This window comes from Vigna radiata, chromosome 2, assembly GCF_000741045.1.
Source record: "Vigna radiata var. radiata cultivar VC1973A chromosome 2, Vradiata_ver6, whole genome shotgun sequence".
NCBI classification, from domain to species: Eukaryota; Viridiplantae; Streptophyta; class Magnoliopsida; order Fabales; family Fabaceae; genus Vigna; species Vigna radiata.
Genome location: NC_028352.1, coordinates 7,660,209 through 7,675,317, shown reverse-complemented (window position 1 = coordinate 7,675,317; position 15,109 = coordinate 7,660,209). Strand labels below are relative to the sequence as shown.

At 31.2% G+C, this 15,109-nt stretch overlaps 1 protein-coding gene across 1 annotated transcript; it reads right to left on the bottom strand.

Moving 5' to 3' along the window:
- Positions 1-1,185: 1,185 nt before the first annotated feature.
- LOC111242710 lies at positions 1,186-2,181 on the bottom strand. The gene is given in 5 exon segments (XM_022787285.1): positions 1,186-1,511; positions 1,513-1,800; positions 1,803-1,864; positions 2,015-2,036; positions 2,140-2,181. Coding segments are annotated over 5 exon segments (483 nt in total). The 3' UTR covers positions 1,186-1,442.
- Between the last annotated feature and the right edge of the window lie 12,928 nt (positions 2,182-15,109).

Below are 15,109 nucleotides of genomic sequence, written 5' to 3'. Positions count from 1 at the left end.
GGTGCGCCAACATTGGTGAAAACAACTCATGATAGTATTGAAATGCAACAAAATACACCAACTGCTCAAAAAGGAAGCATCAAAATGTACCGAAATTGAAAAAATCATCAAAAACAAATGGACGTAATTGTATTTTCTGACATGTATTATTGAAAACATACTCAATCTTAGAAAGTGGCACGAATCAGCTAACTCTGGAAACACTAAAAAATGATAGCAGGAGGCAGAATGATTGCTATTTTAAATGCATACAAAATAACTTATACTACATATATAAATACTAAAAAAAATCATAATAAACAATAAGTCACAATAATCACCATCAAACTATGAGCAATAAAAACATTGTAATGAAGCCAAAAAAAAGTAAAAGATGACAATGAAATTAATAAAAAAGTCATAATAAATTACATAAAAAATTATCAGAAAGTAAACTGGGTGTGAACTCTAAAGAAAGAAGGATAAGAAGTACTCCTATAATGTCGGAAGGGATCAAGGTCAAAACAAATGTAACAGTCATGAATACTTTACCCCCAAACAACAAGAAACAATACTTCAAGGGTAAAAATGGAATTTTGAACCTTATACCAGAGTAGGGAAAGCATGCACTGTTTTGCCTTTTATAGGCATTATAGAAAACCACTCCCACTGCTCATCCATTTTAATCCCATACTATGAATAAAAAGGAAAGATGACATTTTTTAAATTTTATTTAACATTTTTAAATTCACTAAACTTTATTTTTCAACTATCATATTACAAGACTGATGAGTCCCAAACCCCTATCAAGGATGGAGGAAAGTGTTTAAGGAAAATAAGTAAGATTGGAGGGAGGTTTCTTGACCTTCTTCTATTAGTGTGCTTAGTTTTTGTCTTAAATAAATTCTAGACTCATGTTTGTGTCTTGGGTTTTGTAGATTTGATAGTAGCACCTCCCCTTTTAATGTTGTCACCTAAACTGTACCTAAAAGAAACAAATCAACGAAGGTGGGGCACTCAAATTTATGGGAAGAAGATAAGAATTATTCTCCAAATGTTTTTTTTTTTATTTTTCTTAAAAGTGTTTGAGCAAAAGGGTCTTACAACAGGATCCAGAGCATCTTCTTGCTTGCACATAATCCAGGGGACACCAGTATCTAAACCCACAGCCATTTGAGCAGCTCATTGGGCATAAAAATGAATTAAAGTGAATGGATAGAGTCAACGATATGACAGACAGCACTGCCTACACACGAATTAGCTTCCGAGGTCGAGCAGTCTCAATTTAACTACAGGATTTGCGAATGAATGTGGGCTGGGACACCTCGAATGGCATGAGCCACATGCGGGAAGACCCGCACGTACGGTTTTTAGGGGGATCTGGTTGAAAGACCGGCCGACGCTCACCTGACTAGAGGGACTGAGAAATTAATAGAGTACAAAACTTATCTTCAAGCTTTACCTTATTCTGATCGTTTAGAGGGCGATCGCGGAGTCACTGAATGAAGTCCTCCGTTTCTTTCGGAGGTGCGTGCTGACCCGCAGCGAGGCAGAGATGACTAAGTTACATATGGAATATGGCGACGACAACAGCATGTCGTAGAAGGAGATAACAGGTGGAGCCAACGATCCGCTAAGACTAACGTATCTACAACTCCATCCCCGAGCGACAGTCAAACGGAGGCGTGAATGCAAGATGCCAGCGGAATGATCGGCCGGACAGAGGCTAGGGCTGCTTCCTTCCCACCGCGTCCTTCCTTGTGTGTCGGAGATATAAAGCGAGTGCACCGGAAAAGAACGGGAACTGGGTCGATCTATTCTATGGCGAAGCATCCGAAGCATAACTGCACACTCACACGATCTTTGCCGAGAGATAGGAGCGCAACTGAAGGTTGTGCGGTTGAAGGTTATGCGGCTGAAGGTTGTGCAGCTGAAGTGGTTGGACTTTGTATTTCGTCAACTCTGAGGATCATCTCAGTTGCCGCTGTTGAAGATAGCAACACAACTTGTTTGACTTTGAATGCTTCGCATATACCCCGTTCAACCATGTCTCCAACCTTCCACAAAAACAAAAAACATAGGTAAAAGTAGAACAGAAATTCAGACACTGCAACTATACATAAACCCTCGTAAAATTCTGCTCTTACTAATATGTTAAACTTGAACACACTCATTAATGACAGGTCCTAAATTACCCGACATTAGGCACATACACTCCATGAACATATACACATTTTATATTTCAATAAGGCACATCAAACTAAATACCAAAAATAATATATGACCCTAAAACCCTTAACCTGAACCAGAAATAAGTATATGACCAGTGAAAATTAAAAACGATCAGCTACCAATATACATAAAGATGCAGTAAAACATTACATTCCAAAATGAAATAATTCTTGACAAGAGTGCACTTCATACAACCAACCCAAGAGAAAACATTAATTTAGTAAATTTTTGCTACGTCATAAAATGAATGTGTAGACCTATTATAACGTACAAAACTATGTACGTCATAGTTCGTTTTTGTACATCATAAAATATGATTTTTGTACTAGTGAATATCTATACCTGAATTTTATCAAGACTCGGGAATGCCTTAGTTGATAGAAGTCAGCTCCGTGTAGAGCATCAGAAGGAGGGCTGAACTGCAGGAATTGATGTTATTTCTGGTTCTGTAAGTATTGAAACCAAGAGTTTGGTGAATTTGTTTAGTGATTATCATGATGTATGATATTGCTTTATTTATGTTTTCTCTTGGGTTGGTTGTATGAAGTGCACTCTTGTCAAGAATTATTTCATTTTGGAATGTAATGTTTTACTGCATCTTTATGTATATTGGTAGTTGATCGTTTTTAATTTTCACTGGTCATATACTTATTTCTGGTTCAGGTTAAGGGTTTTAGGGTCATATATTATTTTTGGTATTTAGTTTGATGTGCCTTATCGAAATATAAAATGTGTATATGTTCATGGAGTGTATATTATAACGTACAAAACTATGTACGTCATGGTTTGTTTTTGTACGTCATAAAATATGATTTTTGTACTAGTGATTGTTCTATACCATCCTATCAAAAAAAATAAGGAGGGTTTGGCTCCGACAAGAGAAAGCAGCATAGGTTTACTGTGTGAATGTGAGAAATGGAGTAAGAAATGAAACACGATTTGAAATGGGAGAAGTTAAAGAAGTTATGTAGAGTAAAACATAAAGGAACTTGCGAACAGAGAGAAGAAGTAAGAAATGAAACGCGATTTAACATGTCAAAATTTGTGTCATCTTTATTCTTTGATTTTTTTTTCTTGTTTTCTCCTTCTCAATCTTATCTTTTTTCAACTCTCATTACTTTTCAAACTCAAGGTTAGCCACCCTAAACACTACATAAATAAACTAGAAAATTTAATTCAAAAACCTTATTTCTATATTTGTAATTTAGAAGTAGAAAAGGGTAGTTTGATGTGGAGAGAAGTGGTGTGACGTGAAAGAAAATGCAGGAGAAGAAAAAAATCATAGAAATCATATGGATTCTAAGATAAAATATGACTTAGATTTTGACATCAATTTAAAAAGAAAAAAAAACATGTTGATTTTTTATTTTTTAAGTTATAACTTAATCAGTAAAAAAAGAACTTAATTAAGTAAAAAAAAATATAAGAACTCGACAAAGTAAATAAATATATATAGAATTAAAACAAATCAAATATCTAAATATAAAAATCAAAGTATTCATTAAGCTTATTTATAAATTAAACAATTAAAATTATTAAATTTATAAATTGTATCATTTAAAATATAATTTTGAATAGTTTATTCGTGAAAATTAATTATGGAGTAGAAGTTCTAAAAATTCTTTTTACATAGCCATAATTTAAAATTCATAATTTATATTTTTTAGTTGTGTTTTATGGAAACAAGCAGTGGATTGTATAATTTGTAAATTAAAATAATAAGTTGGCACTGTACACTTTAAAATTGGTAGAGGTTTCAAAATGGACCATCCCGATCCAGTCCGGTCTACAATATGGTGGTCATTTAATGAGTCAACTTAATCTGACTCATTTATTAGTAAGTCAGAAAAACTCAAACCTGATCCAACCCACCATAGGTTGGTGGATAAACGGGTTGACTCACTGGCTCACTTAATTACAATTTTTTTAAAATATAAATTTTTTATAATTTAAATCTAAACAAATTTCACTTTCAAATTTCACTCTCATGAGTGTTTAATTAATTTTGATTTAATTAATTTTGAAAATAGAGAACTTAAATAATTTTTTCAAACAAAAAATAATAATAAATATTTTTTTTATAAAATTAAAATTAAATTTTAATAAAATAAAATTAGGTAGGTGGGTTGTTGAGTCAACCCGGCCTACCATGATAGACAGGATTGGCTTGCGGATTGTGACTCATTTTAACAGCTCTAAAAGTTGGTCTAATGTGATGTTCATTTGGATCAACATGTTAATTTATTAATATTACAAATTAAATAATTCAAAATGTTACATTTGACTTCTGAATAATGTGATTTGTAACTTTACCAGATTTGAAAATAATTTCATATTACATAATATAAAATAATTAAAAAAATCAATATCACACTGTAGTTATTAAAATTTATTGAAATTTTGACCAAACACGGTGAATATTTAGAGCAAGAACTCTAAAGCAAAGATATCAAGAATAAAAATAGAAGTTTTGGAGATTGGATAGATTAGAGTTAAGTATATTTATAGTGCATGAATTTTAATGCAAAATTAAAATTTATTATTGTATGAAATTTTGATGTATTTTAGTTCTTAAACATTAAGAATTGGCAGAAAGTCTTTTTAATCTTATTATGTAAATTTTTTTGTGTCAAACATGTTTTTTAAATGACATTAAAATGATAATGTATTAAACATATGTAAAAAATTCAAATGTCAATATGAAACATGTTTTACACGTCACGAAAATTTAACTTGATCAGGTTAAAAGATTATATCAATTCATTTTTAAAGTTTAAATATCAAAATATATTAAAATTTTATATATAAATAAATTTTAATTTTACCTCAAATTTTATAAACTAGAAATATATTTAACCTAATAAATTATAAAACAATGAAGACAAAATGGACATTTACAAAATAACAGGTACAAAAAGAAAATTTGTGGGTGTAAGAAGAAGGAGCCCTATAGATTGGGTCGAATAGGGTTTACACTTTGAAAGTGCATCATCTGTGCTCCTGAAGAAGTTTCTGAATACAACCCTAAATTACTAATTGAAAATGTTGACTATTACTTAGTGAATTCTTCTTATTCGAGTGTTTATTCTTCTACAAAGATTGAAAAATTCTTGAGGCATGTGATGTTTCTGGAAGGTCCAACAACTAATCTGGACCGGGTCATGGAAACGATGACATGGACTCTTGAGAGTTAGGTATACAACTAAAGGATGTCATAAGAACAAGAATTTTCGTAACTCTGTAAGGGTGTGTTCACTTGGAGGTGATTGAGGGAGATTGTTTGGGGGAGAGTGATTGAGTAGATTCGAGAGGATTTGAAGGTGATTTTTTTTTTGTGTTTACTTGAGTGAATTTGAAGGTAATTGAGAGTGAATTTGGAGGTAAAGTTGATGAGAATTAGTGTAGGATTTGATTGACGTGACAGTTTTAAAAAATTTGTTTAATTGGAAAAAATTGAAGATTACCAAAATGCCCCTAGGTATTAAAGTAATATAAAATGATATTTGTTAATATTATATTTAATTATAAAAATGTTTATTAAGAGTTAAAAATTTAGAATAATTATTAAAAATAATTTTAAAAATTTAATTAAATTATAATTTAGTGAAATGATTTTTTTTAAATGTCATATTTGGTAAATACTAAATTTGAGAGGGATTTTTTTACATGATTTGCAGTTAATTAAACTGTGAAAGAGAAAAACAGTTATCAAATATACAATAGCCTCTTTAGTTAATGTAAAACTTAATTTTATTAAATTGAAAATATTTCAAATTTATTGGAACTGGAACATAAGAACTAATAAACACTTGAACATGAGAGTAGACTCCCATGCAAAAACATCCATAATATTCATTCATAAACATCACACTTTCAAAACTAGAAGTGAATAGAGAGTGGTGTGCAAGTTGAAATAGTAGCATATGGCAAAATAATATGATATATGTAAAACGTTAAAATGATATATGTAAAGCATCAAATGAAAGAAAAAACGGTTATCAAAATCTAACATATAATACAAAATGTTCCGGTTGGATCTGTCTCTGAATCTTCCAACACAATTTCCCACCGTCAACCGTCCGGTCTGCCGCTTTCCCTCCCGGTTGCTTCCTGTAGACGCTGCTTATCCTTCTACTGTGGGGTCCGGCCGGGTACCTGCTACAGGCATTCCGACGGTAAACTATTATAATTTAATTGATAAAAGTAAACATTCAATTCAAACAAGTATAGAACATGTAACAATCAAGCGCTTAAATCATGCAACGACCGAACACTTGACTCGACCATCCGGATTGTATGAATATGTACCTTGAGGTCGTTCTTGCACCTGGGTGGTGTAGTAACTGGAAAACCATCAGCTGCCACCCGAGGTTAGTCTGTTATAACTCACCCAAGAACCTATGGGTTAGGACCTCTTGACATTCTCACGAAATGCCTTACCCATCTTTATTTGAGAATTGGAAATCATTAGAATTTCAGGATGAACTCCGTGGATTTTGTTGTCCATATTCATACTTTAACACCTTGATAACCAACACCGAGACATTCCTCCTTGGAATGCTCTTTCACATCCATATTACAAATATCATACATACTTTCACTTTGACATCATTATGATAATGCATACATAAGCCATCAAAGCAACTGAAGCAGTTAATTAAAATAGCACACTAGAATAAATATAAATATAGGCCGAACAGAAATCACCAAACACATATGAACAGACCGAACACCCTGTGAATGTTAGAGACCGAACGGTCTCTCACTACCTCAAGAACAGGACCGAACGGTCAATAATAGGTATGGCTGATGAGATGACCGAACAATATTAAGGATCGAGCACTAGAGAGTACCAAGTACTACAACATGACTGAATACTACTATCAGGCAGAGTACTAAGGTTGAACCTAACCCACTAAAGAAACTGAATACTAGTGTAAACCGGATCCTAGTAGAAGACCGAGCCCCATTAAGAGATTGGGTGCTAGTACAAGACCAAGCATTACTAAGAGACTGAGCTCTAGTGTAAGACCGAACGATACAATAGTATGACCAAACAATATACTAGAACGAATACCAATACATAATCCAACGGTCATTAACAAGTAAGGCCCATAAGAGGCCGAACACAGTATAGACTGAATCCTCAAATAAGATCGAACGATCATTAAATAGTAAGGCTCCACAGAGGTTGAACACAATTAAGACCGAACACTCAATTGATATCGAACGATCATTAAATAGTAAGGCTCCACAGGGGCCAAACACAGTTAAGATCGAACACTCAATCGAGACCGAAAGGTCATTAACTGAAGCTCCACATAAGTAGAACTCAGTTAAGACCGAGCACCAGAGGAAGGTCGAACACTACTAAGAGGCCACCCACACAACTAAGACCGAACGATTATGAACGGGTAAGAATTTAAAGAGACTGAACCCCGTTAATGACTGAGCACTTGAACATGGTCGAGCGGTCAACAACGAACACTCAGCTTTCTACATAATTCTGTAGAACTTCTGCAGAATTATGAACCTGCTATACTTTATCAAAACTAAACATGTATTTCCAACTTCTAATCCTCCATACATGATTCCTATACCAATTTACACTTATCTAAGGGTTCCTAAATCTTTCTAACCTCATTCTAAAGGATCTCATACCAGATTTCGCACCAAATTCTGCATAATCAACAACCCAATGACCCAAAATCTGTTTTCCTACTTTTTACACGTTTAAGAGGGACTTAAGGGTTCTAACAGGTCCAATTACACTTGCTCAGACTCTCCCCATTGACCAATTTCACTCCCAACCCCAAATTCTCAATTTCACCTACTCACTTCCTCAAAACCAAACGGCCAAACACTATGCAGAGGACTCCAACCAGTTCACAGGTTCCAACATTTCCAATTTCAAACAAACATTTAATTTACACACATACAACCATTCAAACAGTAGCATAACAATTATGCAGAACAATTCAACATGATCCCAACCATTGTCAAATACACAATCATCTCAACTCACATGCATGCAACTTTAAAACAACATTCACATTCACAGTAAATTCATCAATTAAATTAACCAGCTTCCCTTACCTCTAACAGAACCGAACAACTTCTACCCTCTAGAAATTTATGCACAACTCCAGAAATTCTACGAACACCTAAAGCTAACCGATTGGTGAGAATGAGTCAACCAAAGGACCAGAAATGGAAAGAGAAAGTTGATGAACACATGCAACCAGAAACATTGCTTACATGTGCCAAAAGTTGCAGAATTTTCACAAGAATCAATAGAACAAAACTTACCAGCTTCAAACACGAAATTGATCGGTGGAAAAGGAAGCTCTTGATGTCTGGATCGCCTAGGGAGCTCCTGATCGCCGATCAGATGAACCATAAATGAGTAATTTTAGAGAGAAGGAGGAGAAAAGGTAGAAGATAGAGTTTTTAGAGAGATAAAACGTACTGATATAATGAGCTGAGTGTTTTAAAACTTCTATTTATACTGTTAGCTTGTTTTAACACTAAGTGCTCAGTCTCATTATTTTAATACATCTATCTACTCTTAACAATCTATTTTATGGGTCCTTACAAAATTCATAATTGTTTACCAAATTGCCCAATCTAAAATTTATTTACAAATTCGATAATGTATACCAGATTAACCAATTTGGGAGTTTGTGTGATTTTGTGTTTTTGGTATTTGTTCTACATGGGTTTCATTCTCAACCAGCTTATTTGTATCACTTTTTCCTCTTGTAAATTTTCAATAATTAGTTTCAACTTCTTCAATTTCTTCTTCTAATCAAACTCATTATGTTTTCCTTCTCCTTAGTTTTTTGTATCTACTTCAGAGTATTAGGGCCTTTTTTTGTACATCCATCTTACCTTTCGTTGTAGATTCATAAACAATATTGTGCTTCTCCCTCAATCAAGCCCCACTTGTTGTCGCCTTTTGCCATGGTTCGTCATGGTCGGAGATAACATCCGTGTCACTAAAAAATGTTGTTACATTGTGTTGTAGTGATGCTCATGGTGACTATAAGTTATGGGTGAATCATTATGCATATATGTGTTTTTTAGATTGAGCATAAGATAATCTTAACCTTTGTGGTAACATTACCCCTTTTAGTGATAATAGAGAATATGAACCAATCCAGGACGCTACCACTATCATCTCAACACTTAATAGGAGCCGTCACTAAAACTTCATACTTGGGAGAAGATGAAGAATCTCAAGAACATACATCTTTTATTTCAAATTAAGCAATCCATAGTGTACTTCCTGAATCCGATAAACATAACTTCGTCGCATGTTTTTTATAAGAAAACTTTGAATATGATATAAGACAATTAAGAGGAAAAAAAGTAATAATACTTTGACACATACAATTTTTATATTCATTTAACACTGTCATTTTTTAGTTTTTTTTTTCTTTTACAAATAAAAAAACTACTTTTATAACTATTTGACTTTTATAATATGTAACAAATGAACATGTTTTCATATTATTACTTAAATAAAAACTAAGGAAAAATTAGTAAACATAGGAGAGAGGAGGTAATTAGGGTTTTTTAATTTAAGTGAGGGTGAAAGGGGAATTATGAAAGTTAAGGGTTGCAGCATGATAAAATAGGGATCAGGAAGAAATGGTCGAGTAGAGATGCTTCACCCACTCCAATGTGTAAAATTAAGATAAGAGAAAATTGGTAAATGTACTCCCAATTATATGAAGTACACCTCAAATTTTAAAAATTGAAAATTACATTTCAGTTTTCTTTTAAGCTTGGCTTATGTTCAAATGCCAGTGTTAATTTTATATACTATACATTTTTTTACTCATAAAATTGATGATTATCATTTTAATATTTAATTTATGATAATATATAGAGATAATGCTCTTTATACACAAATAATCTATTTTGCCTTTAATTATATTTTCAAATTCATTTTTTTGTAATAATCTATATACTATTATATAAAAAGGATTTCTCATTAGTGTATACATTTGCTTCTCCTTTTTACCCTTTAAATAATTATTTTTGAAAATTAAATTAATTATTTTACCAATTTTACTTTTTTAAGTTAATGTTTATTATAATTGACATTTTTTATTTGAATTTTTTATTTGAATTTTTTAAAATTTAATGATTTTTTAAATTAAAATAACTATTTGTATAAATTCTAAAAATAATTTATACTTACTTTTTTATTTATAATAATAATAATAATTTTATTATTTTTCTTTACTTATAAGGAAATTCTTTTTTGTTGTTGTTCATTTTATGTTTTAATTTTACCCTTTAAATAATTTTTTAAATTGAAATAATTATTTTATCAATATTACCTTTTAAGTAATAATTTTTTCGTTTTGATAATTCTTTTAAATTTAACTATTTTATAATTAAAACATTTATCTACAAATTAAATAAAATTTTCATATTACTTTTATAATTATAATAATAGTAATTTTATTATTTTTAATTATCATAAAAGAAAAGTGAACACATTCACCTAGTGCAGTTTTTACTAGTAATATATATATATATATATATATATATATATATATATATATATATATATATATATATATATATATAAACACATTTATATTTTTTATTTTATTTGTAGTTATATTTTAAAATTAAAAAATAAAACGAATGATCTAAATACTAAAAATAACCGTCATATAATCGCCTATTATTTTTTACTTTTATTTTTTTTATGTAACAAGTGTTACCATTTTAAGTGACTATTTGTTTAAATTTAATATTTTTTTAAAACTAAATTAATTACTTACCATATAAAAATATTTTAATAGAAAGGACATATTCTCTACTCATATTTTAGATTTCTATTTTATCCTTAATTTTTTTAAATAAAAAAATTATAATTAAATATAAAGGAAATACACATTTAATATTCGTATTTTATTCTTAACTAAATTTTAAAAGCAAAAAATATATTTAAATATTAAAAATAATCTTCATTATCATTTTTTTGGTAACAATTATTATTACTATTACTTTTTTTTCCTTAAAATATATGAAGCATGAAGTACTTTATTTCACTCTATTTTACTTCCCTTAACGCATGTGTTGCTCGTTTTCTTCAAAGAAATCGTTATACCGGATTGGTTTTCGCATTAAGATTAGTTTTCTTCAACTTTACATTGATGATCTTTTATTGATTGTAAGTGTATATTCTTGTATTGTCTTCGTGCAATACCTCTTTTGTTATTGGTCTTTTTCCTTTTCATGGTGGTTTTGTGTTTTTAGAATGTTTTATCTTGGTTTTAATATGAATATTTATTTTATCTTAGTTTAGGTGCATTTTAATTTATATTATGATCTATTGGGTGTTGATTATTAAATTGCATTGTTAATTTTTTAGTTATATAATTAACTTAAAATTTATTAGATGTTGTACGTTTATTTAATTTAGATTTATTAGATGTGTTGGACGAATTTATAAATGAGGTGCATTTTAGTTATACATGAGCATGTTAAAATGTAAGCACTAATAAATCTCAACCAAAATAGGAGTAAATTAGTTAAAAATTGATTTTACGCTTCTTGAAATTGATTTTACTCTTCTTGAAAAATGCTAGTGTTTTAAAATTATTTTAAATGAACTTTTCAACCTTTCAAAGACTTTAACAAATAACAAGTAAGGGAGATTACACAATATAACAAATAACAAATATACACAATATTTTATACTAGTTCAACTCTAAGGAGTTTACATCTCGTTTTCTTCAAAACAACCCGAGATGGAAGGAAATCTACAGTAAAAAAAAGTTGAGATTACAAGATTACAATATCTCTTGTGCAATCTAAATATCTAATCAAACAAGAATAATTTCTAATGGTGAGGCTACACACACTTACAGTAAGAACCTTGCCTACACGTCAAAGGATATGGTGGTAATCAAAATTTAGAAGAAAAGTAAAAGAAAAAAGATACACCTCTAGTGCATATTTTACATAGAAAATTGGAAACAATCATTCATTGGTTATTTCCACTCATTCTTTCAAGCTTTATAGTCTTGATTTCACTCAATTGATGTTCTTGCTCTCCAAGAATGTTGGAAGGATGTTCTTTTTGACCAAAATGAATGCTCTAACAATCTTTTTCGTGCTTTAAAAAAGAAATCAGACTCATTTATATACAAAAATACATTATTGGTAGTTTTAATTGATTATGTAATTAACATAATTGATTAAAAGAGAGAGCCAGTGTTTCCTAACATTCATATTAACAGATTTAACAATCAGTTAAGAACGTTAATTTCATCAGGAACATTTAAACATCTTAAAAAAATACTTTATCCATATTTAGAGCATCATCAAGAATATTTTCCTACTCAAGTTAGCTCCCTTTGTCAACAATCTCTCCCTTTTTTTATGATGGCCAACCTACATGTTCCTACATTTCGCATTGAACTTTCTTCCCCTTTAACCATTAGCAAAAAATAGAATAGAAAGCATAGCATACATGAAATGCATATATGACAAGTTCAGCCAAATGTACAACCAAACTATAGTTCATAAACTAAGCAAATATACAACCAGTAGTATGGTTTTATTCCCCACATAGGAAGATGAAACTGGATTTGAAATCCATTTTACAAATGTAAGTGTTACTTTTTTTCATATAATCTACTTAGCTATATTAATACTCGTTGGGAATTCAAGTGTGAATTAAAGTCTCATATTAGATAGAAATAAGAAAGTAGAGCATTATATAAAGGTGAAAGACCTATTAATCCATTAACTCATTGTCTTAAAGTTTTGGATAGAGAGTAATGTCAATCCCTTATGTAGTTGGACTTAGATCTCATGGTTATTGTGTCTTCCCAATGAACCTCCTCCTCGATAGACCCAACATTGGTATCAGAGTCGATGGTTCGTCTTGGTGACCGACTCAGACGAGTTCAATGGTCCCTGTATCGAAAGTCTTCCCTGTGAAGGCTTCTAGGTAAATGTGTCTCATCAAGATGAACGGTGGTACGAAGGGGTACTTGTGGTTGTGGAAAACCCATTTCTTCACATTTCAACTTATGACCTTGATATGTGATTATTTTTTTGTTATATTTAGTGTAACAAATAAAAAGATTCATAAGAATGTGGTTATTCATGTCTTGGATAAAAATCATCGTTCGAGCTATAATTAAAAATGATTGAACAAAAATAACACACACACACACGCACACACACACACACATACATATATATATATATATATGGTTTCATAGGTTCGGAGGTCCTTATATTTGTGGGTTTGTTTCAATTGGGTCCTCCAATTTTGGAACTGATCAATTGGGTCCCTAATTTGGTAAATTTGATTCAATAATAGGCTTTCCGTTAGATACAATTAACGTCGTTAACTTTTTTAACAAGTGGCAAAATGAGACATCCAGGTGGCACCGTTACTGTGTATACGTGGATTTTTATCATTTTAAATTCATTTTCCCACTTCTCTGACTACATTTTCCCTCTTCTCGACCTAGAGAGGCTTAACCATTTTTGAAATATTTCACACACCTCGAATGAAGCCACTCTCAGTTTCTTGTCCTATCAAAGCTCCAGTCAAGGCCCCCAACAAAGTTCCCACTGCAGAATCCATCAAAACTTGTTGTACCTTAACCATGACACATGGTGCCAATACGACAGGAAAAACATTAACCACACAACACAAATTTGTATGTCTTTGAAGATGAAAATAGCAAAACAAAACAACACTAGCAAAACAATCCAACCAAGAAAATGGCGAACCTCCACCCCATGTTTCAAGTTTCAATTTTTATAAAAAAAATACGCATTTCTGTCTCAATTGAAAGCCCCCAACATCACACAACAGAAGACAATGACAACAATCCACCCAAAAAGATTAAAAACACGACAAGAAAAGGCAAAACCCATGACGATAGGAGGAAAACAGAAGCAGATCAAGAGTTCAGATTAGATTATATAATGTAACGAAAGGAGAATGGAAATAAATAGAAGAGAAAGAAGAAGCGAACCTAATGCAAAGCGGAAGGTCAAGATCGCAGAGAAGATGTTCCCAATGACGACGGAGACGGCGAGGAGAAACCTAAACGAGTACAAGTTGCAGGAGACTCTGACGTAGAGAGGCTTAACCATTTTGAAATATTTTTGCACAACTTCTTTGGTGAAACGGTGGTGGTTGTTTGTTGGAAGTGTGTTTTTGGGTTTTGTTGTTTCCTTTGGAGGTGAAGACAGAGACGATGGGGACCTCTTCCACTTTGAATTTGACGGCAAAGTGCTTCCCCAAATGCGAGCATAAACGAACCCTAATTTCCTAATTTTGGGGAATATTTCCATAAATCATGCTTTTAATTTATTTCACAATTTAAAAAGATAAATATCCACCTATACAGCTCAAATTGTGCCACTGGGATCCCTCAGTTTGCCACCTGTTAAAAAAAGTTAACGGCGTTAATGATATTTAACGGAAATGCTATTATTGAATCAAATTTACCAAATTAGGGACCCAATTGATCAGTTCCAAAATTGGAGGACCCAATTGAAACGAACCCACAAATATAAGGATCACTGAACCTATTAAACCTATATATACATATACATACATACATATATATATATATATATATATATATATATATATATATATATATATATATATATATATATATATATATATATATAAATGAGTTTGCTAAGTTACGTAACCTCTTAAAACATACTAATTTTCGTTGGCAAAAATACCCTCATATATTATGGATTCTAAGTTTTAAGGTTAAGGATATTTTAATAATTTCTGATATCAACTAAAATTTGATATACTTTAAGAGGTTACGTAAGTTAGCAAACCCATATATATATATATATATATATATATATATATATA